An 18,299-nucleotide genomic window follows, 5' to 3' on the forward strand; every position below is an offset into this window, starting at 1 on the left:
CGCTCCCGGTGTCTCCGGTGCAGCCCCGGGGGTGCCGGGCCGGGTCCGGAGCGCTCCCGGTGTGTCCGGTGCAGCCCCGGGGGTGCCGGGCCGGGTCCGGAGCGCTCCCGGTGTCTCCGGTGCAGCCCCGCCGGTCCCGCCCGTTTCCCGCCTTTCGCGGCCACATGGCGCGGGCGGCGCGCGGCAGTGACGTCACGCCGCGGCGGCGCGCGAAGGTCACGGGGCGCGCGGGGCGATGGCGGCGGCCGGAGCGTGCCGGGTGAGCGCGGGGACACGGGACCGGGACAGCGCCCCGGGACCGGGACAGCAGCGCCCCCGGGCCGGGCGGGACGGGGCAACAGCGAGCGGGGCAGCGGGGCAGCGGGGCCGGGCGCTGGCGGGGCCCGGCCCGGAGCCGCTGCTCCCTCCGGCCCGCAGGGCCCCGGCGCTGGCGGCTCCCGCTGAGGGGACAGCGGGGCCGGGCCCGCTCCTGCCCCGCCGCGCTGCTCCCGCCCGGCCCGGCGGGTTCGCTCCCGGGGCTGCTGAGGCACCTCCCGCCCAAGCACTCTCGGGGTTCCCGTGTCCCGAGCAGCTCCCGGTGCCGCTCCCGGTGCCGCTCCCGGTGCCGCTCCCGGTGCCGCTCCCGGTGCTGCTCCCGGTGCCGCTCCCGGTGCCGCTCCCGGGGCTCCCGTAAGGGCGAATTTCCCGTGAACGGCGGGAGCTGCTCACGGAGCGTCACCCTGAGCTCCCGCTCGGAGCAGGAGGGGCTGGATCAGATTTTTGTGCCCAGAGTGAAACGAGAGGTTCGGGATCTCTGCCCGGTTCGGGATCTGCCCGGTTCGGGATCTGTGCCCGGTTCGGGATTTGCCCGGTTCTCTGTGCCCGGTTCTCTGTGCCCGGTTCTCTGTGCCCGGTTCGGGATTTGCCCGGTTCGGGATCTGTGCCCGGTTCGGGATCTCTGTGCCCGGTTTGGGATTTGCCCTGTTCGGGATTTGCCCGGTTCAGGATCTCTGTGCCCGGTTCGGGATTTGCCCGGTTCTCTGTGCCCTGTTCGGGATTTGCCCGGTTCTCTGTGCCCGGTTCTCTGTGCCCGGTTCGGGATTTGCCCGGTTCGGGATTTGCCCTGTTCGGGATTTGCCCGGTTCTCTGTGCCCGGTTCTCTGTGCCCAGTTTGGGATTTGCCCGGTTCGGGATTTGCCCGGTTCGTGCCTTTGCTCGGGACCTGCCGTCTCTCGGTCCTTGTGCTCCTGGCCCAAAGCTCGGTGCTGTTCTTGAGCAAATACAGATTTTTCCTGGGATTTCCCTGGTTCTCCCCAGCTCCAAGCCCCGAGCTCAGCACTGGCCCCTTCCCAGCAGGAATCTGCAGCTGGGACTCGGCAGGGGCAGCAGAACCAGGGATTGTTCTGGGACCCTCCAGAGCTGGAAAAAGTTGGTTTGGAAGAGTTTTCCCAGAAAAATCCCATGTGCTTCTCCCGTTTCAGCTGCAGGATGGATTTGTGCACCTCTGCTGTCCCAGGTCTGGGTGCTCCCCTGAGCTCCCCTGTGCTTTTCCTTGCAGAAATGTCTCCTCAGTGGGCTCTGGCTCCTCTCCAGGCGTTTCCCCATCCCTGCCTTCCCCAGCAGTGCCCTGTACAGGATCAGCAGCTCTGCCCTGGCCTCCCCCCAGGTTGGTCCCACCTGAATTTATTCCATTTCCACCCCTGAGTGTTTTCACAGCAGAGTCCTGGGCTGGATGTGACTCTGTGAAGCACCAGTTCCAGGCTGGAAATTTTCACTTTTTAAGTGGAACTGGAGGAATTTTGGGGTAGCTGAGGTTGGATGGGGCTGGGAGCAGCCTGGGACAGGGGAGGTGGAGCTGGGTGGGATTTAAGATCCTTTCGACCCAATCCATTGGGGATTCCATGAAATCCATTGGACATGTGGTTCTTTGAAGGATCAGCTGCTGCTTTTCCAAGCAGCTCCACGATTTCCACACATTCTAAAAGTCACCCAGGGCTTGCCTTGAGCCCACCCTGCCTTGGACTCTTGTGTTTGCTGGGTCCTGTTTGCTCCAACCCCTTGGGATTCTCCAACATGGAATGGTTTCCTCCAGTCCAGATGCTACTCCTCGGGAGGAAGGAAGGGATTCATCTCAGGTTTTGTGGAGAACATCAAACAGGAATTAGCCAAGAACAAAGAGATGAAGGAAAGCATCAAAAAATTCCGAGATGAAGCGAAAAAATTGGAGGAGTCGGATGCTCTGAGGGAAGCAAGGAGGAAATATGTGAGTGTGGAATGTTCCCTGCTCTCCCTGAGCTCTCCCTGCTCTGAGTGGGAATTTCAATCCACAGTTGAGCTGTTCAGGAGAAGTTCTGCCTGGCTGGAAGCTCTCAGTGCTAAATGGGCACCTCAGAATGTTTATTTGATGGAATGTTTTAGGGTTTGGATTTTATTTTTTTTTTTTTAGTGAAAAGTCTTTCCAACAAACACTTGGCTGCATTTGTGAGCAGATCAAATAATGAGGCATTAAATTGAGCATCAAATGTTGATTTTGCATTGCTCAGAGGGCTCTGAACATCATCATTTGCAAAGCTGAGCTGCTGCTGACTCAGACCATGAGCTCCTGAAATGTTGCTTTTTCTGCCCTCAATTCCAGCCTTAATGGATTGTGCTCCATCCAAGCTGGGTTTGAGTAGTTTCTGTCTCTTGATTAATGTTCTTTTCCTGCAGAAAACCATTGAATCTGAAACAGTGAAGACCTCAGAAGTGATTAAAAAGAAACTTGAAGAAATAACAGGGACGGTTAAGGAGGTACAAGGACTTTTCCTCAGGGCAGCTCTGCTGAAATTGGGTTTTTGGGGGGCTGGAATTGGCTTTGCTGCTGTTCCAGAGCTGCTTCAGACCCTGCAGCTTCTAAAACCAGAGGCATTAATAAAATAATGGATTGAGTGTGGTCAGAGGGGACCCAGCCAGGGATTCCTCTGGGGTTTGGGGGATGGAGAAGAGAGAGACCCCACTTGCAGAGGAGCCTAAAATCAGGATGTGGAGCTGCTGGGGAGAGTCCAGAGGAGCCCAAGGGGTCCAGGAGAGCTGGAGATGGACTGGGGACAAGGGATGGGGCTGGAATAACCTTTCCCTTTTTCCTTGCAGAGTTTGGATGAGGTCAGCAGGAGTGACCTGGGCAGGAAGATCAAGGAGGGCGTGGAGGAGGCAGCCAAGACAGCCAAGCAGTCAGCAGAGTCAGTGACCAGGGGAGGGGAGAAGCTGGGCAGGACTGCAGCCTTCAAAGCCATCTCCCAGGTGCTGCTCCCTGTGCTCCCTGTGCTCCAGAGCCTGGGGTGGAATTCAGCAGGAGCCTGGGGGAAAATCCAGCAGGAGCCTGGGGGGAAAATCCAGCAGGAGCCTGGGGTGGAATCCAGCAGGAGCCTGGGGGAAAATCCAGCAGGAGCCTGGGGGGAAAATCCAGCAGGAATCTGGGGGAAAATCCAGCAGGAGCCTGGGGTGGAATCCAGCAGGAGCCTGGGGGAAAATCCAGCAGGAGCCTGGGGGGAAAATCCAGCAGGAATCTGGGGGAAAATCCAGCAGGAGCCTGGGGTGGAATCCAGCAGGAACCTGAGGGAAAATCCAGCAGGAGCCTGGGGGAAAATCCAGCAGGAGCCTGGGGGAAAATCCAGCAGGAACCTGGGGGAAAATCCAGCAGGAGCCTGGGGTGGAATCCAGCAGGAACCTGGGGGGAAAATCCAGCAGGAGCCTGGGGGGAAAATCCAGCAGGAGTCTGGGGTGGAATCCAGCAGGAGCCTGGGGTGGAATCCAGCAGGAGCCTGGGGGAAAATCCAGCAGGAGCCTGGGGGAAAATCCAGCAGGAACCTGGGGGAAAATCCAGCAAGAGCCTGGGGGGAAAATCCAGCAGGAGCCTGGGGGAAAATCCAGCAGGAACCTGGGGGAAAATCCAGCAGGAACATCCCCTGGGAGTGGCAGGGCTGGCACTGCCTGCAGGGTCTCAGCCTGCCTAGGCTGAGCTGCTCCTCCTGGAGCAGGCAGAGTGGGAAATGCATCCCCCCAGTGAGATTTCATCTTCCTTTAACCCCTTTTTTTGCAGAAAACAAAAAATATCCAACATTTTATTCTCAAGCTGCGGCTGCCCCATCCCTGGCAGTGCCCAGAGCCTTTTTTACTCCCCCAAACCATCCCAGGAGGGATTTTCATCCACACTGACAGGGCTCTTTTCCTTGCAGGGGGTGGAAAGTGTGAAGAAGGAGATTGATGAGAGTGTTCTGGGCCAGACAGGTCCCTACAGGCGCCCGGAGCGGCTGCGGAAGAGAACGGAATATTCTGGAGAGAGGATCAAGGAGCAGAGAGTCTTCGAGGCCAACGAGTGTGTGGGGGTCCCCTGGGGGGCATTTCTGTGCTTGGTTGGGTGGAAAAGCTCAGAACTCATCAGGGATTCAAGGGCAGGAGCAGCTGGGTCTGGGAAACTTCAAATTCTCCAATTCAGATTTGGTGTTCAGAGGTGAAATTCTGAGCTGAGCATTGTTCTGTGTTCAGTTTGAATTCCTTTCTCCTTTCCTGAGCTCCTTTTTTTGGGGCTGCTTTGCTCCTCTGAGTTGAGTTTTATTTGTCTGGTGCTTTATTTATCTGGGGTTTTGTTTATGTGATGTTTTATTTATCTGGGTTTTTTTTTTATTTGTCTGGTGTTTCATTTATCTGGTGGATCATTTATAGGGCTATCATTTATGAGGCTGCAATTTATTTTATAATTTATGAGGCCATAATTTATCCTGTAATTGAGCTCATCATTTCTGTGCTGCCTCAGCCTCAGTGATGCCAAGTGCTGCAGGGATATTCCTCAGGGTGCTGTCTGTATTTGTTACCAGCTAATTTTTCCCAAATATCCCCATTTTATCCCTGTTTTCTGCCCTCTCTAGGGAAGCCATGGGCATGGTGCTGCATAAAGACTCCAAGTGGTACCAGCAGTGGAAAGATTTCAAGGACAACAACGTGGTTTTCAACAGTGAGTGCTCAGGGGGAGCTGCACATTCCCTCCCCAGCCTGGACCTGCTCCCATCTGTGTCTCCAGGGATGCAAATCCCAAATTCCCACCTTTCCCTGCTGGGTTGGGTGCTGGGAGTGCTGTGAAAGGAGGGAGGCAGAGCTGGCAGCTCCTCCTGCAGCCCCTCTGGACCCCTGGGTTCCCTGCTCCCCCTCCTCAGCTTTCTTTGTCATCACAAACTCTGATCCTCCTGAGCTGGAGCTTAAAACAAGGAAAATCCTGAAAAAAATCAAGGCAGTTTCACACCATTTCCAAATTGTGAAAATTTAAAACTCATGTGGTCTCTCTGTAGTGTAAAGTTGAGCTTTGGTATCATCTGAGGCTGTTTCTAGTGAAAACACCCTGAATAAAATCCCAGAATCCCAAAATTTAGGTTGGAAAAACCCTCCAGGACCATGGAGTCCAACCTGTCCCTGATTGTCACCCCCAGGGATGGAGACTCCACCAGCTCCAAATGAGCCTAATCCTGAATTTCCTCATTCCACTGGAGAAATTAACTCCTTCCCCAGAGGTGTTAGTGCTGGGTGTTGGCAGAGGAAGAGTTACTGAGAGAACATGGGGGAAAATGGGGAGAAAAACAGGGAGAAAAATGGGGAGCAAACCAGAAAAATGGGGAGAAAAACAGGGAGCAAAATGGGGAATAAAACGAGGAGAAACATGAGAAGAAAATGGGGAGAAAACCAGAAAAATGGGGAGAAAAATGAGAAAAAAATGGGGAGAAAAGCAGAAAAATGGGGGGAAAAGCATCTGGGAGCTGGTGGCTGGCACTGCTTGAGCAGGGCTGGGGCTGCAGGTCATTCCAGGCTCTGTCCCTGCAGGGTTCTTTGAGATGAAGATGAAATATGATGAGAGTGACAATGCCCTGATCAGAGCCTCACGGGCTGTGACCGAGCGTGTCACCGACCTGATCGGTACTGGGAGGGACTGGGAGGGACTGGGATGGGGTGGGATGGGACTGGGTGAGACTGGGAGGGACTGGGATGGGGTGGGGTGGGACTGGGTGGGACTGGGAGGGACTGGGATGGGGTGGGGTGGGACTGGGTGGGACTGGGAGGGACTGGGTGGGACTGGGATGGGGTGGGGTGGGACTGGGTGGGACTGGGATGGGACTGGGATGGGGTGGGGCAGGACTGGGAGGGACTGGGTGGGACTGGGATGGGGTGGGGTGGGGTGGGACTGGGTGGGACTGGGACAGGTATGAGACAGGGACAGGGACAGGGATGGGACAGGGACCAGAGACAGAGACAGAGCCCTGCTGAGCCCAGAGCCCCTGGAGCTGCTCCTGCTCCTGTCCCTGCTCCTGCCCTGTCCCTGTCCCTGCTCCTGCCCTGTCCCTGTCCCTGCTCCTGCTCCTGCCCCTGGAGCTGCTCCTGCCCCTGGAGCTGCTCCTGTCCCTGTCCCTGTCCCTGTCCCTGCTCCTGCCCTGTCCCTGTCCCTGCTCCTGCTCCTGCCCCTGGAGCTGCTCCTGCCCCTGTTCCTGCCCCTGTCCCTGCTCCTGCCCCTGTCCCTGTCCCTGCCTCTGCTCCTGCCCCTGTCCCTTCTCCTGCTCCTGCCCCTGGAGCTGCTCCTGTCCCTGTTCCTGCCCCTGTCCCTGCCCCTGTCCCTGTCCCTGTTCCTGCCCCTGTCCCTGCCCCTGTCCCTGTCCCTGCTCCTGCCCCTGTCCCTGCTCCTGCTCCTGTCCCTATCCCTGCTCCTGCCCCTGTCCCTGTCCCTGTCCCTGCCCCTGTCCCTGTCCCCTGTCCCTGTCCCTGCTCCTGTCCCTATCCCTGCTCCTGCCCCTGTCCCTTTTCCTGCTCCTGCCCCTGGAGCTGCTCCTGCCCCTGTTCCTGCTCCTGCCCTGTCCCTGCCCCTGTCCCTGCCCCTGTCCCTGTCCCTGCTCCTGTCCCTGTCCCTGTCCCTGTCCCTGTCCCTGCTCCTGCCCCTGGAGCTGCTCCTGCCCCTGTTCCTGCTCCTGCCCTGTCCCTGTCCCTGTCCCTGCTCCTGCCCCTGGAGCTGCTCCTGCCCCTGTTCCTGCTCCTGCCCTGTCCCTGCCCCTGTCCCTGCCCCTGCCCCTGTCCCTGCTCCTGTCCCTGTCCCTTCTGCTGCTCCCAGGTGCTGCCAGCCTGGCTCTGCAGAGCTCTGCAGGCTCTCATGGATTGGGATTGAGATTGGGATTGGGATTGGGATTGGGATCAATCCTTGGGATCCATCTCAGGTGTCACCTGGAGCCACTCCCAGGGTGACTTTTCCTCCCTCTGCTGTGCCAGCAGAGCTGTGTCCCCCTGTCCCCATGTCCCCACTGAGCTGTCTCTGCAGGGGGGTTGTTCTCCAAGACTGAGATGTCTGAGGTGCTGACTGAGATCCTCAGGGTGGATCCCTCCTTTGACAAGGATCGTTTCCTGAAGCAGTGTGAGAGGGACATCATCCCCAACGTCCTGGAGGTGACTGCACCCTCATCCTTCCCTGCATTAACCCATGGAAAAATGGGTTTATTTCACTTCTCCATTGCTAAAATCAAAAGATGGGACAGCATTTGCTTCTCCAGCTTTGCACAGAGCCATGGGAAAGGAATTGGTTCCCACATTTAGATTCAAACCACAGGGTAATAAATTAATGTTCTGGCTTGGAAAACAGCAAATGAGGTGGGATCAAATGGTGATGGCAAATGCTGATAGAGGGACAAGGGAAGGAATTTGGGATGTGCTCCTGGTTTCTGCCCTGGGGTTTGGGAGGAGCAGCAGGCTGTGACAAATGGTTCAGTGCTGTCTGAATTTGAGGTTTTGAGGGGCTCAGAGTGATGGGAGCTGTGACTGTAAATGGATGTAGGTCCCTGTCACTGCAGCAGGAAAGACAGAGGGAATTTGGGATCTGAAATAGAGCAGGGATTGTTCTGAGAGACTGGAAAAACTGGGGCTTGAGGAGCCAAACGTGGGATTCCTCTGTTCCTTCTGTGCCCTGAATTTTTCAGTGTGGAAAATTGCAGCTCTGCTCCTGCTCCTGTTTGATCCCAGGATTTCTGAGCCCTGGGAACTCTGCTGGCTCTGGCAGGTCCAACAGGAAGATTTAGTGGGAAGGTTCAGCTGGCAGCTTTAAGAGAGTTTAATTATCCAAAGCTTTATGTCCCTTGGCCTCAGCTCCTGTGTTTTTATAGAAATCCTTTTTTGCTGTTCCCCTCTGCAGCTCCCCTTTCTCCCCAGAGTCCCACAAAATGTGGGATTTAAGGTGTTTTGCTGCTGGAAGGGCTGATTGCTCTCACTTTGATCTAGGAGGAGCTGAAAATGTTCTGTGTGATTTCCTCCCCAGGCTCTGATCTCTGGAGAACTTGACATCCTCAAGGACTGGTGCTACGAGGCCGTGAGTGCAGCCCCCAAAAACCCCCCAAACTTGGGCTCCTCCTTCAAAATGGGCTCATTTTGGGGGGCTGGAATTCAGGGAGCTGCTGAAACCAGAGGGCTTTTATTTGAGTCTTCATTCCTCCAAAGTTACTGTGCCCTAAAATCCAAAATAATTCTGCTTTTCTGCTCAAGAACTGAATTTCTCCAAGTAAATTCCCTGTGCTGCTCCCACCACCAGAGGGCTGGGAGAGCCAATTTTTTTTTTTTTTCCTAATTTAATAAATCCTGATGAGCTTTTTTTGGTAGCAATAATCCAATCTGAAAGCAAAGAATCTTCCCTGCTTCCAGCAGCCTTGGGAATGACACCTTGGATTGCTCTGGAAGAAAGCAGCAGCTCTGGTGCAGTTTGTGAGACCAAAACCAAACATTCCCAAGGCAGCTGGAATTGGAAATGAATCTCCTGAGTCCAGAGCAGATAAACCAGGGGAGGAAATGGGATCCTGTCCCTGAGAATCTGGGGGATAAAGGCTCTTCATGGCTCCTGTGGGTGCAGAAATGGGGATTTTGGGCACTGAACTCCCTGCTTTTCCCTGCTTTTCCCTGGCATTCTCTATTTTTCCTTATTTTTCCCAGTTTTTTCATATTTTTCCTTATTTTTCCCAGGTTTTTCATATTTTTCCCTGGCTTTTCCCAGGTTTCCCCTTTTTTTCCCTATTTTTTCCCAGGTTTTCCCTGTCTTTCTCTATTTATCTCTGGCTTTCCCCATTTTTCCCAGGTTTTCCCTATTTTTCCCTGCTTTTCTCAGATTTTTCCTATTTTTCCCTGGCTTTGCCTATTTTTTCCTGCTTTTCCCAAGTTTCCCCTATTTTTACCCTGCTTTTCCCTATTTTCCCCTATTTTTCCCTGCTTTTCCCTGCTTTTCCCAGGTTTTTCCTATTTTTTCCCTATTTTTTCCCTGCTTTTCCCCTGCTTTTCCCTGGCTCTGCTGTTCATCCCATCTCTGAGCCCCTCATCTCTCAGATCCTCACATTCCACCCAAGAAAATTGGGATTCTCAGTGGGAATCTGTTGAACCCCAAATCATTTTCTGCATTTCTTTCATCCCTCAGCACATTTCCAAAATAACCAGTGACTCCTTTTCTCGTGGGGCTTTTTTTGGGTGACTCCCTCCGAGCAAAAATTCCCTATTTTATTTTTTTGATGGTGAGCAATTCCAAATAATTCTAAATAATTCCCAAGCAGTTCCCAAACCCTTTTTTTTTGTTTCAGACCTACAGCCAGCTGGCCCATCCCATCCAGCAGGCCAAGGCTCTGGGACTCCAGTTCCATTCCAGGATCCTGGATATTGACAACATTGATGTGAGTTCCCTGGCCAGCTCCTCCTCTGGGGGATCACTTCAGCCCATGGGATCAGGAGGGGATTTTTGGGGTCATGAGGGTTGGGAAAATCCTCCAGGATTGTCAAATTCAACCGTCTTTGCTCTGGCTGATGGGTTGGAACTTTGGGGTTTGGTGTTTCTGTTACCAGAGGGGAAATCCCATTGGTGGAAGGGAAATTCCACATCTGGAAGGGAAATCCCACATCTGGAAGGGAAATCCCACATCTGGAAGGGAAATCCCATTGCTGGAAGGGAAATCCCATTGCTTTAAGGAAAAATCCCATTGCTGGAAGGAAAAATCCCATTGCTGGAATGGAAATCCCACATCTGGAAGGGAAATTCCACATCTGGAAGGGAAATCCCACATCTGGAAGGGAAATCCCAGTGCAGGAAGAGAAATCCATTATTGTCAAGGTATTGATGATACCTTGGAAATTGGGGTTGGGTTTTTTATTGGGATGGGAGCTGATTTTTGGGATCAGGAACGTTGCAGAGCTGCTGAGATCCCCTCAGGGAACAGGAAAATCTCCCTATAAATAAATTTATTCCTTTGTGACCCAGCCCAGCCTCATCCTGGTGCTGCTTCCTTTATATGAGGGATGAAATAAAAACCCAGAATGTTTGGGAACATTTCAAAAGAGCAAAAATCCTGCTGTCCTCAGTGCCTGTGGTTGTTTTTGGGGCAGGAATTGCAGAGCATTCCCACAAAGAAAAAAAAAAAAGAGAAGCAGGCAATTCCCCACAATGGACAGGAAGAGAATCCTGGGTTTTTAAAAGGAAAAAAAAAAAAAAAAAAAAAAAAAGTTGAATTTCCACTCTTGCATTCCAGTGAATAAAGTCTTTAATGGGAATAAAAGGGGAAAATCAAGGTTCCCACCTTGGGGTCTCTGTGGTGCAGTTTTTGTCTGTTCAGAGCAACTTCCTGGCAAAATCTGATTTAAAACAGGAGAAAAAACTCTCTGTGATCCTGTGGGTCCCTTCCAGCTCAGGATGTTCCCATTCCAAACATTTCCTACAGAAAAATCTGTTTTTTTGGAGAGCAGGGTGCCTTTGATTTTGCTTTTTAATTGGGTATAAAAGAGCAGAGCTCGTTCCCATTTCCCAGATTTATGGATTTGGGAAAAGAGCAAAAAAACTCACAACAGTTTGGGGAAAGCTTTGAAGTGCAGGTTCCCAAGTGCTTTTTATTGGAAGTTTTTTTGGGAATTATCTTTTCCATAATATCTGAATCAGGAAATTGATGGGAACAGCCAGGGGGACTCTGGCCCAATCCTACAGATTTGGGATTTTTGTGGGATTCTCTCTCTGCAGCTGGGATGGAAACAGGATTGGGATTTTTGTGGGATTCTCTCTCTGCAGCTGGGATGGGAACAGATTTGGGATTTTTGTGGGATTCTCTCTCTGCAGCTGGGATGGGAACAGATTTGGGATTTTTGTGAGATTCTCTCCCTGCAGCTGGGATGGGAACAGATTTGGGATTTTTGTGGGATTCTCTCCCTGCAGCTGGGATGGAAACAGGATTGGGATTTTTTGGGATGGGAACAGATTTGGGATTTTTGTGGGATTCTCTCTCTGCAGCTGGGATGGGAACAGGATTGGGATTTTTGTGGGATTCTCTCTCTGCAGCTGGGATGGGAACAGATTTGGGATTTTTGTGGGATTGTCTCTCTGCAGCTGGCCATGGGGAAGATGATGGAGCAGGGCCCTGTGCTGATCATCACCTTCCAGGCCCAGGTGGTGATGGTGATCAAAAACCACAAAGGGGACGTGGTGGAAGGGGACCCGGTGAGTGGGGCTGGGCTTGGGGTCTGGGGCAGTTTGGGGTCTGGGGCAGTTTGGGGTCTGGGACAGTTTGGGATCAGGGACAGTTTGGGATCAGGGACAGTTTGGGGTCTGGGACAGTTTGGGATCAGGGACAGTTTGGGATCAGGGACAGTTTGGGATCGGGGACAGTTTGGGATCGGGGACAGTTTGGGATCAGGGACAGTTTGGGATCGGGGACAGTTTGGGATCGGGGACAGTTTGGGGTCTGGGGCAGTTTGGGGACTGGGGCAGTTTGGGGTCAGGGGCAGTTTGGGGACTGGGGCAGTTTGGGGACTGGGGCAGTTTGGGGTCAGGGACAGTTTGGGATCAGGGACAGTTTGGGGACTGGGGCAGTTTGGGGTCAGGGACAGTTTGGGATGTGGGACATATCTGGAACATAACTGGGGTTCTGTATACTGGGATAACTGGGATTGTGGATAACTGGGGTTCTGGATAACGGGTTCTGTGTACTGGGCTGACTGGTCTGACTGGTGCTCTCTGTACTGGTCTGACTGGTGCTCTCTGTACTGGTCTGACTGGTCTGACTGGTGCTGTGTGTACTGGTCTGACTGGTGCTCTCTGTACTGGTCTGACTGGTGCTCTCTGCACTGGTCTGACTGGTGCTGTGTGCACCGGTCTGACTGGTGCTGTGTGCACCGGTCTGACTGGTCTGACTGGTGCTGTGTGCACTGGTCTGACTGGTCTGACTGGTATTCTCTGCACTGGTCTGACTGGGCTCCCTGCAGGACAAGGTGCTGAGGATGCTCTACGTGTGGGCGCTGTGCCGGGACCAGGACGAGCTGAACCCCTACATGGCCTGGAGGCTGCTGGACATCTCCTCCTCCAGCACAGAGCAGGTGCTGTGAGCAGGGCAGGGCCTCCAGCAGCTCCAGCCTGGCATTTGGGGCTCTGGGGCTTTTGGGGTATCCTGAGCCCTGAGGAGGGGGCGGCTCCTGCCCGGGAGTGGCTGGGATGGAGGAGCAGCTGCTGGTGCAGCTTTGTCCTCTGGGGTCACCCACAGCTGCCATTGTCACTTCTGGCCCCTCTGGACACCCTGGAGAGGCCTTGGAGGCTCCTGGCTGCCAACCCTGCCCTTCTCCAGCCTCGTGTCCCTGCCCTGTCTTTGCACTTTCCCAAAGCAAATACAGCCAGGACTTTGCACAGGAGGTGTTGGATCCTCAGCTTGGTGGTGGGATGGGGCTGAGGTTGGTTTATCCACGGCTTGGCAGGGCCAGTGTTGGCCACAGAGAGCCACAAGTGCATCCTTGGCATGTGGGGAGGGTGAGGGACAGGGGGGTCTGAGCAGTGGGGCTGCTTTGGGAACACTGTCCCAAATTCTTCTGTCCCATCCTGTCTCATTTTCAGGAGGAAAGTTCCCCTTGCTGAGCTCTCTGCTCCTCATCCCAGCTCCAGGACCAGAAACTTCCCCAGTTTGCTGCTGGAGCCTGGGCTGAAATCCCCTTTTATGCCCAATCTAAAAAAAATGGGGTTTGAAAATGCCAAATCATGAAAACCAGCCCCAAATTCAGGCTCCAGTGGCAGTGCTCAATGGGGTTTGGGATTCCCTCCTTGCTGAGCTGGGAGGAAGAGCAGGGGGAGTCTGAGGGGGGCAGGAATGGAGGATTTGGGCTCCTGGAGGAGTTTGGGAGCTGAGCTGGGGCTGAGGCAGCTCCTGCCCATGGAAGGGGAGGGTGGGAAAGGTTTGGAAGAGGAAATCCCAAAATTGCTGCAGTGCTGAGGGCGAGGCAGGACAGCCCTGCCCTGCCAGGTGATTAAAGAGAATAATTCCAGTTCCTCCTTCTCTTCTGAGCTTTGACCATCCCTGGGACCTCCCCACAGCCCTGGGCTGGGACATTTTCCTTGGGATGCTCTGGAGCATTCCCAGAGTGTGGATCCCCCCAGGGGGGATTTGGGTCACAAAATGCTGCAGGCTGGGGTGAGGGGCTGCAGTGCTGGCAGGGGCTGAGCCCCAGGAGGGGCTGGGAGGGGGCTCAGGGGGAGAAAAGGAGGCTCAGGAGGGACCCTGTGGCTCTGCACAGCTCCCTGCCAGGAGGGGACAGCCAGGGGGGTCCTGCTCTGCTCCAGGGGACAGCAGGACAAGAGAAAACAGCCTCCCATTGCACCAGGGGAGGGTCAGGTTGGATATTGGGAAGAATTCCTGCATGGAAAGGGTTGAAAAGCTGCCCTGGGCAGGGCTGGAGTCCCCAGCCCTGCAGGGATTGAAATTCCACAGGGGGTGGCACCTGGGGACAGGTTTGGGGGGCTCTGCAGCCCTGCTGGTCCTGTGGGTGCTGTGCTGGGTCACTGCCTGCCCATCCCACCCCATCCCACCCCAGGAATGTCTGGGGGAAGCAGGGTTGCCATGGGGATGGGGATGGTGGGATGGTGACTCAGCTGCTCCTGCCAGGCTCTGACACCCCGTGGGCTGCTGCCAGCAGGGCGTGGGGGGCTCAGAGCCCCCACATCCCCCAGGCTGCTCCAGGGATTCACTCCAGGGCCTCCCCACCCTCCAGGGAAGGAGCTGATGCTTTTCTTCCCTTCCCACCCAGCCCATCCCGGGGTTCTGGGGCTCCTGAGCTTCCCCTGGCCAGGCTGGGCTGTCCCTCCCTGTCACCCCAAGGCTCTCAGGGCTTTTCCCCCAGTTTGGACACCCAGCCCTGCCCTGGGGTTCTTCAGGCATTCCCAGCTCCCTGCTGGATTGGGTGGGATGTGATCTGTGGTCCCTCAGTGCTCTCTGCTCCTCTCTCCCTCCCTCCAGTGCATTTTTTAGGGATGCAGCCCCTGCTGCCAGGTGGAATTATCCTCCCTGGGCCTTTCTGGCACTGGGTTTCTTCTTTCCAGCCTTTAGCACACAAACCATCTCTGCCAAATGACAGCTCTGAGGGAAGAGCTGTGCCAAGCCTGGAGCACCAACCTCCTTCAAGAACAATTCATTACAGGGGGGAGGATTTTTTGAATGAGGTGTTTTTCATCTGGGAAAGGAGCTGGGACAGATCCATGGAGCAGCAGCCTCCTGTGCTCAGCTCCTCTGCCAAAGCCTTGGAGATGTTGTTTTTGGGGTTTTTTTTGGTGGTGGATGATTCCAAAATGATTTTTCTCCTGTCTCAGATCAGCTCCAAGAGCTGTGAGTTCTCCTGGAGCTGCTGGCAGGAGTGAGGGTTTGTCAGGCTGGAGGATGAGTTACTGAGGGGTGTGGGGATTCTTCTGCCTCTGACTATTCCTGCCAATTCAAATAAATAAATAAAGCTCAATGAAGGCCAAGGCTTAGAGAACACTTGTCCCCACGGAGCAGGGGAGGAAATTCCTCTGGGAAAGGTTCTGCTGTGGCTGCCCCATCCCTGGAGGTGTCCAGGTGTTGGATGGGGATTGGGGAGGGGGAAGAGGGTGGGACTGATGGGCTTTGAGCTCCTTCCAAGCCAAACCAGACCCCAATTCCCTGCTCCAGCCCCTGCAGGTGTGGAGTCACTGCTGGGAGCACCACGGGGACCTGGAGCAGCTCAGGAAAGAAAATCCCCTCGCTCCAGATGCCAGGGCTGGGCTGAGTCCTGCAGGGATTTATTTTCCAGAGGGGAAAAGAAGGATCCTGACTCTGCAGAGGGGCTGTCACCCCTCAGAGCTCTGGGGGATGTCCCAGGAGGGCAGGCTGGAAAACCGGGAATCCCTCGGGGAGATGGGATCCAACTCCTCTGTGCCAGCCCTTAAAGCCAGTCCTGGTGCCAGGAGGGTTTTGGATTTCAAAACAACCCTCTGGAAGGAGGTGAGCACGGGCTAAGGGATGGATCCATTGATTTTATTCTGTCCTTGGTCACGATCTCGCCTCTCCCTGGGATGTTTTCAGCCGAGGTGCTTTTTGAAGCTGCTTTAATTCATTTTTCCCTCGGCTGCTGCAGTGCTGCTAATTGGGAACTGGGACTATCTGACAGGATTTACATAGATTTTGAAACGGGAGAGGAATAACTTCCAAAAATACCTCCCTTTTTAAACGCAAATGCAGCAGAAACTTCGTGAAACCATTTTCTTAAAATACCCTGAAAATCCGCCGCGGTTTCGATGGATCCTTTCTGCCAGCGAGGTTTGGGAAAGGAGGGACCCGAACATCCCGGGCGGCTCCGATTGCCGCGGGAGCCGCGACCACTCCGGACCCTCCCACACGGCGGGTTTCCCTGGGAACAGAGAGAGAATTCCTGGGAACAGAGGCTCAGAATTCCCTGGGAGCAGAGGCTCAGAATTCCTGGGAACAGAGATTCAGAATTCCCTGGGAACAGAGATTCAGAATTCCCTGGGAACAGAGGCTCAGAATTCCTGGGAACAGAGGCTCAGAATTCCCTGGGAACAGAGGCTCAGAATTCCCTGGGAACAGAGGCTCAGAATTCCCTGGGAACAAAGGCTCAGAATTCCTGGGAACAGAGGCTCAGAATTCCTGGGAACAGAGATACAGAATTCCTGGGAACAGAGGCTCAAAATTCCTGGGAACAGAGATTCAGAATTCCCTGGGAACAGAGATTCAGAATTCCCTGGGAACAGAGGCTCAGAATTCCTGGGAACAGAGATTCAGAATTCCCTGGGAACAGAGGCTCAGAATTCCCTGGGAACAGAGATACAGAATTCCTGGGAACAGAGGCTCAAAATTCCTGGGAACAGAGATTCAGAATTCCCTGGGAACAGAGATTCAGAATTCCCTGGGAACAGAGATTCAGAATTCCTGGGAACAGAGATTCAGAATTCCCTGGGAACAGAGATTCAGAATTCCCTGGGAACAGAGGCTCAGAATTCCTTGGGAACACAGTTTCAGCTTTCTGGGATCACAGGCTCAAAATTCCCAGGAATACAAGCTCAGCTTTCCTTGGGAACATAGGCTCAGAATTCCTTGGGAAATCTGGGAACACAGGCTCGCATTTCCCGGGAATACAGGCTCGGAATTCCCGGGAATACAGGCTCGGAATTCTCGGGAATACAGGCTCGGAATTCCTTGGGGTCAGGAGCCGGGCGCCGGCCCCGCGGGCCCTGGGATGGGATGGGATGGGATGGGATGGGATGGGATGGGATGGGATGGGAAAGGGTGGGATAGGGTGGGATAGGGTGGGATAGGGTGGGATGGGATGGGATGGGATGGGGTGGGGTGGGATGGGGTGGGATGGGATGGGATGGGGTGGGATGGGGTGGGATGGGGTGGGATGGGGTGGGATGGGGTGGGATGGGGTGGGATGGGGTGGGATGGGGTGGGGTGGGGTGGGATGGGGTGGGATAGGGTGGGATAGGGTGGGATAGGGTGGGATGGGATGGGATGGGGTGGGGTGGGATGGGATGGGATGGGGTGGGGTGGGATGGGGTGGGGTGGGGTGGGATGGGATGGGGTGGGGTGGGGTGGGGTGGGGTGGCATGGGGTGGGGTGGGGTGGGATGGGATGGGATGGGGTGGGATGGGGTGGGATGGGATGGGATGGGGTGGGATGGGATGGGGTGGGGTGGGGTGGGATGGGGTGGGGTGGGGTGGGATGGGGTGGGGTGGGGTGGGGTGGGGTGGGATGGGGTGGGATAGGGTGGGGTGGGATGGGGTGGGATGGGGTGGGATAGGGTGGGGTGGGATAGGGTGGGATCTCTCCCGTTTTGCTCCGATCCCATGGGATGCGCGGGGACCCGCCCTGGCGGGGATGAGCCCCGCGGTCTCCATTGGCACCGGCACGTCCGAGTTCCCCGGGATCGTCTGCCACAGCTCCCGTAGCCATGGAGACACCGAAGCCGCGCACAGCAACACTTTTACAGGCGTTTTCTCCCTTTTTTATTTTTTATTTTTTAATTTTTTCCCCGCCAGCCTCCTCAGGTCTGTGTGACTCTGCTGTGCCCACAGCAGGGGCTGGTGATTTTCGGGGAATAGTGGAATTTTCTGTGGAGTGCCAGGTGGGAGCCCTGGCAGAGTTTACCCTCTCTCCCGGCATCCCAAAGTCTGTGCCACACCAACGGGAATCTCCTACATGGATCCGTGTGGGATGGGGCATCTCTGGAGCCGGGCTGGCAGAGCCGGGGGCGCTCAGCTGGGCAGGAGAAGCTCCAGGGAGAGCTCAGAGCCCTTTCCAGGGCCCAAAGAGGCTCAGGAGGGACTTGGGATAAGGGATGGAGGGAAAATACAATCACCCTCTGCTCTGTCCCCTTCCCGGCACCCCAAGGCTGCTCCTGACCCCACATCCTCAGGGCCACACCCACTGCAGCCCCCTGTCCCTGTGCTGTCACCTCCCCCAGTGTCCCCAGCACATTCCTCGGCATCTCCCCCACGACAGCACAGCCCCTGCACCCCCGGGGCACCACACCCCTAAAATACCCCAGGGTACTACACCCCTAAAATCCCCTCAGGGTACCACACCCCTAAAATACCCCAGGACACCACACCCTAAAATACCCCGGGGTACCACATTCCTAAAATCCTCTCAGGGTACCACACCCCTAAAATACCCTCAGGGTACCACACCCTAAAATACCCCAGGACACCACACCCTAAAATCCCCCAGGGTACCACATTCCTAAAATACCCCAGGACACCACACCCTAAAATCCCCCAGGGTACCACACCCTAAAATCCCCCAGGGTACCACATTCCTAAAATCCTCTCAGGGTACCACACCCTAAAATCTCCCCAGCACACCACACCCTAAAATACCCCAGGGTACCACACCCTAAAATCCCCCAGGGTACCACACCCCTAAAATCTCCCAGGGTACCACATTCCTAAAATCTCCCCAGGGTACCACACCCCTAAAGTACCCTCAGGATACCACACCCCTAAAATACCCTCAGGGTACCAC

General features: G+C 55.0%; 1 protein-coding gene across 1 annotated transcript; it reads left to right on the forward strand.

Moving 5' to 3' along the window:
* The first annotated feature begins 191 nt into the window (after nt 1-191).
* Nucleotides 192-12,385, forward strand: TIMM44 (translocase of inner mitochondrial membrane 44). The gene is made up of 13 exons (XM_079328689.1): nt 192-259; nt 1,538-1,645; nt 2,072-2,242; nt 2,689-2,769; nt 3,109-3,258; nt 4,194-4,333; nt 4,884-4,969; nt 5,827-5,919; nt 7,304-7,428; nt 8,291-8,341; nt 9,591-9,680; nt 11,375-11,485; nt 12,250-12,385. Exons 1-13 carry the CDS (start codon nt 236-238, stop codon nt 12,367-12,369), a joined length of 1,350 nt encoding a protein of 449 aa, XP_079184815.1. The 5' UTR covers nt 192-235; the 3' UTR covers nt 12,370-12,385.
* Nucleotides 12,386-18,299: the final 5,914 nt, after the last annotated feature.

The sequence above is a fragment of the Erithacus rubecula genome (assembly GCF_903797595.1).
Source record: "Erithacus rubecula genome assembly, chromosome: 28".
Classification (NCBI taxonomy): domain Eukaryota; kingdom Metazoa; phylum Chordata; class Aves; order Passeriformes; family Muscicapidae; genus Erithacus; species Erithacus rubecula.

What these genes read in the sequence shown, in the direction of transcription:
- TIMM44 (XM_079328689.1), top strand. Translation starts at nt 236, where the DNA reads ATGGCGGCGGCCGGAGCGTGCCGG. An exon ending in CGGCGGCCGGAGCGTGCCGG is followed by an intron (nt 260 to 1,537) that starts GTGAGCGCGGGG and finishes TTTTCCTTGCAG; the next exon opens with AAATGTCTCCTCAGTGGGCT. An exon ending in ACGTGGTGGAAGGGGACCCG is followed by an intron (nt 11,486 to 12,249) that starts GTGAGTGGGGCT and finishes GGCTCCCTGCAG; the next exon opens with GACAAGGTGCTGAGGATGCT.